A 6,329-nucleotide genomic window follows, 5' to 3' on the forward strand; every position below is an offset into this window, starting at 1 on the left:
AAAAATAGTTAGGTAATGCTAATATGTTAACCTTAAGTAAGATCATTTGTTTTTTTAATAAGTGCTTAATAGTAGCTTGATTCCAAATATCAAATCACAATTTAAACTCACACTCAACCCAAAAAAAATAATTTAAATATTATTAATTATTAATTTTATTAGTTATAAATTGTATTATCATCCACATAAAACAATCTAAACCCGAACAAAGAGTCTCCCATGGTAGGCCTCTACACAATCACACTCCATTTTCAAAATCCAAACAAAAGGCCTCCAACACCCCTCATGTATATATATATATATATATATATATATATATTTCTAAAGTAGTACATACCAATAATTCTAATACCATTTAACTAAATATTAAACAAATAAAATATAACTAATTATTTAGTAAATAATACAACTATGAATTAAAAAATAACAATGACTATCAATATTTGTGAAATTATAGTTCTATTAATATACTAAAACAATATATATTATCCATTAAATTTAACCCAATATAAAATCCAATATACCACACATTAATGAACTACACACAAATATAAATATTACTTGCCGTCTTTGATACTATACGTCAATACCAAGAACCCTGACCACTAAATTCGCTTTGAAGATCATATTGTTGAGCTCGACCTCGTGGCCCCTAAACTGAAGAGTGCATTTCATATTAGTGAGGGTTTTCGCGGGGCGGAGGACACCAAAAAAACAAAATGAGACATATCCCAGACATAAATGGCCGAGAAACCTCCATCAATTCGGAATAACTTGAATTGGACGGTTTCTCGGCCAATTCGGAATAACTTGAATTGGACCGGCCGAAGGACAACCTCCATACACGAAATCGATGTCAGCGGGTCCTTCTGACCTGGACACGCATCAGATCATCCCAGCAACTTTACATAGCCCAGGGCCGTGTCTTATCATGGGTGGTATACAGTGTGTTAGCTTGGAAAACAATTTAAATTTAATGCACTGTATATCATCCCCCATTACCATTGAATGGGGATGATATAATTGCTGTATATCGGTGGCGGCTCTAAAATATTTAATGCTGGTACTCTACTGAGTTTTACAACATGATTTGATGTGACTGTACACTGTTGGATTGACAGATTTCAAGTTTCCAGACAGAAGGACATCACCTGTGCGACGCGGCAGTGGCGTGAAAGGCACGCCTGTAAGTTTTCAGAGTGTTAGGTGTGTGACTGTTAAGACCTGTGACACCCACCATCAATATCTTTCTCTCTAACACTATCTTTTCATTTCACTCGTATTTTATCATCTGAATCGGCATCACCAGCGTTTCAAAATAAACTCTTTTCATGGTTCCATTTCTGAAATCCATGGCGCCATGGCTGTTTGTACCAGGGACTTCTGGAGTTCAGGTAAAGACACCTCGACAGTTTCTCATAGAACAATTAACTGCTTTGTTCGCCTTTTATATAATAAATATTTGTTATCGCTGTACAGTTAATGGAGTCGAAAATTTTGGAGACGGTACAGGACACAGCTTTATGGAATGGGTAGAATTGAAAAGAAAAAAAACCAGGGTATGTGTTTATCTACCCATGTTTACATTTCTCTCCTTGTATTAAGAAAATAAGTCACTTAATGGCGGGTAAAATGGGAAAAAAACACATGGTGTATAGTATTAGTATATACTGCTTACATTTTCATTTAAATATTTTGTAAGAAGACAATGAATGGTCGTCTTACATTTACTTGTTGCTGAGGTTGAAGTTTGAAAAATAGTGGTGTGTGACTGAACCTTTTGTGGAACAGACAACGTCTTGTGAAACCTATGAATAAACATTATTTCTGAAAACTATGTAATGAGAGAGTTTTTAAGTCACCCATTATGTGAGCAGTTGCCTTGCCTCAAGGAAAAGGAGGCCGCGAGTGGTAGTAGCCATATTCACCATTCGTTGGAAAGATCCGGTGTTCTCAGCATTTTTTGTTGTTCCGGTCCCAGATCTCGTTTATGTTACTGTGAGTAAAGGCCAAGTTAGTTTTTCATTTTATGTCCATAGTTTTAGTGCGTCACTCGCTTAGGTTAACAGCTCTTGGTCAAAGGTTTGTTATAAAATGAAAGTTAAAATTTGCATAAATGTGAGTGAGTGAATGGCTGTCAAACACCTAGCAAGATCAGTCAGCTTTGGCCATCGTAGGGCCTTCGCAATACCGTCTAGGTATACTTAGCTCACAGGATTCATTGTAATGGAGCATAAAGCATCTGCCAATTCTAAGGAAATTGGCACAGTGCATTCCCAAAAAGACGGGTGAACAACAAACCGGGCAACTGCGTTTTCGAACTCCAAAAATTAGGGTGAACTCTATATGTTGGTTACATATAAAAAAAAATTGAATTGCCTCTTTTGTTTTTAGATCAACTAAATCAGATGGATTTTGTCTGGTCCACGTCCAAGCAGTTGAAATAGAGGTCCAAATTGTAAGAATTTATAGCCTCCTAGTTCTGTAGAAAGAAGCGCTGAAATTTTGTTATTTGAGTGGTAGAGATCTAAAATTCTGTTATATTGTCAAGGATAATGTCAATGAACAAGCTGTTGATGATCGTTTTACTCTAATTTTTACATTCATTTGGTGAACCAAGCTACGAGGCAGGACCATGAATTGATTTTAACCTTCCGTCCATTACAATTTTCACCACCTTGCAATCCATAGTTTTGTAGGCAATATATCCATCGCACAAAGTAGTATTCAACGTTTGAATCACATTGGATATAAAATAACCGAAGTAAGTATCCCTAATGGAATCAGAATCTAGAACTTTTATTTTTGGTCCGTTATTAAGAACTTAAGTATCCCTAATGGAATCAGAATCTGGAACTTTTATTTTTGGTCTGCTATTAAGATTTTTAGGTGGCTGAAAAACTCGGTTTCCCCAAGAGGGTGAGTTGAAGTCAACCAAATATGTACTATTTTGTTTTTGATTTAAAGTAATAGAAAAAGAAGAGTACCACGGTAGCTTATAAAAAAAATTACTAATTTGCTAATTAATCTTCCTATAAAAAAAATTACAATCTTCCATTAACTTTGTCTTTAGGTTCCAAACTAATTTTGCCTTTCCCTACTCGTATTCTCCCAAAAACAAGGCATTTGACCTTTCCCTACATTATTTTCAATATTTTCACCAAAACAAGTTGGTCAAGTCCAAACTCGTATTCTCCCAAAAACAAGGCATTATTTATCGCAAGCCCTAGGGCTCTCTGTGAAATAATCATTACATATTTCATTTTACATAAAATTATTCATTAATTACCTTTGTCAAATTAATCAAGTATTGTAGGTCATGTTTTCATGTAAACAATTAATATGCTGGATCTTTGCCTTTTCTCTTTTCCGCGTTCAAACTGGCAAAGGCACAAATCTCAGTGGACTCTAGAACTGTGAATATCGGAAGTGACAACCCACTCCAACCAGTAGAAAGCTTTGAGCCAATTGAAATCTATGGGCGACAGGACATTATCGAATACGAATTATTAGTTGTACCACATTGAATCAACAAAAATATATATATGTATATATATTTTTGCCAAAATCAACGAATTGACAATTTTTTTGGGGAGTACGGCCAAACTGGGTGATTTTGGTGGTTTTTGCTCCTCTTGGATTATTAGCGGCTTGTCGTTGTACATATAGGGAAATGAGGGTATAGGTTTTATGGGTGTAGAAAAGATTTTGAGGCTTTTGAGATTTACAATTTTAGTGGTATTAGAATGTTTATTCATAAGGAGTAGTAATGAAAAGAAAAATATATTTTGTATGGTAAAAATGCAAAGTGCTTTCCATTGTTAGTGCATAGGTAAGTGTGAGTTTATAGGGCCATATGGTGGGTAATGAATGAATAAGCTATATAAAACATGCAGTATTATTTGGCATCTTATTTTTTTAAAACTTCAAATTTATAAATTTTATGTAGTGTTTTTTTCTAATTCTTTTTTATTTTCTTTGCCATTTTATTATTAAAAATCCACTATTCTCATTGGTCCATTGCATTGATTTGTTTGGAAGTTATGACACAAGAATGACAATAATTGACTATGGACAAGGGGTTCAACAAATCACAAATGACCAACAATATCGTTGAGATTCTCCCCTCTTCATTGACAACCTTGGCATTGATATATCATTCTCTTTAAAATATTGAGTTTGTAATACTATCTTGATTGAAATGGTTTTTAAATTGAGGATACCTAAACCTATTGCTCTTTTAATAAAATAGATAAATAATGATGGTATTGTGTTAGTCTTTTATTTATTTTTACTCCTCTCAAATAGAGGTTAACTAATATGATTATAGTTTGATGGGTTAAAAATAAGGTTCTCATTGGGACTTTCTTACTCAAAGAGTCATGAGAGATCAATCCCTCTTAAGGGGACTTGAGTAGATTTGGTTGTTGTTCCCTCTCAGTTATGCACTTGACTAAAACTCCTATTGGTGTTGCCTTCTTTGACCTTTGTCATTTCACTAAAAGACTTTTTTGATCTCAAAGAACTAGTTGATGGGCTTGTTTTCGTTCCTCCCATTCATTGTATAGAGCACTTGAATGTTAGTTGGATGGTCGAGAAGCGAATATATGTTGGTTGAGTTGGGGTAATGTCATTCATTCACTCAACAATCACCAAAGCATAGAAAGAGAAAGAAAGATCAACCCCAATGCTTTATCCCTTATCATCCCTTAGATTGAGTGACATTGTTAATAGAAAATTGTCTCTTAACTTATCATATAAAGAAGAAATTTAACCTTTCTACTCGTGAATAAGATATTATTTTTGATTTCCCATTTTTGAGCTTTATTCAATAACTTGGGTGATATCATCACACAATATTATAGCTTAATATTTCTAAATGGATGCCCACCTCATTTTCCATTGGAAAGAAGAGTGATTACATTGGCATGTTGAGAAAGCCTTTATCACAAATGATGCTATTGTTGAAATTGAAGGGTTAAGGTGATGTGTTTATTCTATTTACAAAAGACAAAAAAAATATTGTTAATATATACTCTCTAAAAAGTATGTTCTTCCAGGTTTTCAGTGTGTACATGTTGCATGTTCCTTGTGCATGGTTTCAGTCAAGTGTACATGTTGCATGTTTGTTGTGCATGGTTGGAGAATGTTGGAAATAAAGTCTAAGCAAGGGAAAACAAAATTTTCATTTTTTGTGCTTTAGGAGATATCATGCACACAAGTCAAGACGATGAATTTTTCATAAAGGTAGTTGAAAAGTTCTTTTAATAATTTAGTGAGCATAAAGAGTTTTTGGAATATTTTAAAACCATTTGGTTAGAAAACAACAAAATATGTAAGTTTTTTGTAGGCGGCTTTAATGACTCTTTTTTGCATGTCATGTTAATTAATGTGTAATTAATATATTTCTGTCTACAGATATGTGGACCAAAACGTAGAGAAATTTTCTACACCAATCAAGACACAAACAACGTAATTGAATCTTATCATTGGTATATTAAGGATATGTACATAAGTGAGAAGAACAATGCACGTCATAGACGAGTTGATTGGTTAATTTATGTGTTATTGACAAATGTTGTATTATATTGCAATCATATGCAACGTTTATAAGAAGTAGGTTTTGTACGATCTAGGAAAAAAATAAAGGAACAATCAAATTCATTCAAGTGTATAGCTAACCAAATCCCAAATGAAGACTGTGTGCCTGATGAAAAGAGTAACAATGATTATTGAGTTTGTAGCCAAAATAAAAATGCCCATGATATTTGGTATAATATAATTTTTGTAGCCATTTCAATTTGGAAATACATTTGGGAGTAAACGAGTGGCAATGGTGATTTATAGACCCATTTTTTTTAGATCAATCATGGTGCCAATTTGCCATTATGTCATTTATGTGCATGAACTTTTGTTATCTATTTGGGAATGAACTTCCATTTTGTAAAAGAGAAAAATGTATAGCTTAACCAATTTTGAATACAAATACATGAATTTGGACGTTGTATATATGACAACGTCTTCATTGAATTATTCTATCAATGTTACATTACTTTTTCATAAATGTAAGTGATAATGGATTTAATATTTTTATTTACAAATTATCAAATTTGCAAATTTAATTACCTACCTATTTATATTTCACTTGATGTTGCTTGCGTAAATGAACGTATCATTACCATTCCAAAGCAGTGTTGACAATATTGTCGAGATATCATCGATATTCGCAAATATTGCGATATTTTCGGGGAGACAAGATATTGCTGAGGAAATATTGATATATTTTGTCTTCCCGAAAATCTCGCGACATTTCTGAAATATTGGCGATT

General features: G+C 33.3%; 1 protein-coding gene across 1 annotated transcript; it reads left to right on the forward strand.

Annotated features, from left to right (window-relative positions):
- Positions 1-1,165: 1,165 nt before the first annotated feature.
- On the forward strand, positions 1,166-5,937 carry LOC149253217 (uncharacterized). The gene is made up of 3 exons (XM_089456784.1): positions 1,166-1,394; positions 1,480-1,559; positions 5,419-5,937. The coding sequence occupies exons 1-3, from the start codon at positions 1,361-1,363 to the stop codon at positions 5,611-5,613; spliced, it is 309 nt and encodes a 102-aa protein (XP_089312910.1). The 5' UTR covers positions 1,166-1,360; the 3' UTR covers positions 5,614-5,937.
- The last annotated feature ends 392 nt before the right edge of the window (positions 5,938-6,329 follow it).

Source organism: Pinus tabuliformis, chromosome 7, assembly GCF_031772625.1.
Source record: "Pinus tabuliformis cultivar Carrire ecotype Pingquan chromosome 7, CPIR1, whole genome shotgun sequence".
In the NCBI taxonomy this organism is placed as follows: domain Eukaryota; kingdom Viridiplantae; phylum Streptophyta; class Pinopsida; order Pinales; family Pinaceae; genus Pinus; species Pinus tabuliformis.

What these genes read in the sequence shown, in the direction of transcription:
- LOC149253217 (XM_089456784.1), top strand. Translation starts at nt 1,361, where the DNA reads ATGGCTGTTTGTACCAGGGACTTCTGGAGTTCAG. An exon ending in CAGGGACTTCTGGAGTTCAG is followed by an intron (nt 1,395 to 1,479) that starts GTAAAGACACCT and finishes ATCGCTGTACAG; the next exon opens with TTAATGGAGTCGAAAATTTT. An exon ending in TGAAAAGAAAAAAAACCAGG is followed by an intron (nt 1,560 to 5,418) that starts GTATGTGTTTAT and finishes TTCTGTCTACAG; the next exon opens with ATATGTGGACCAAAACGTAG.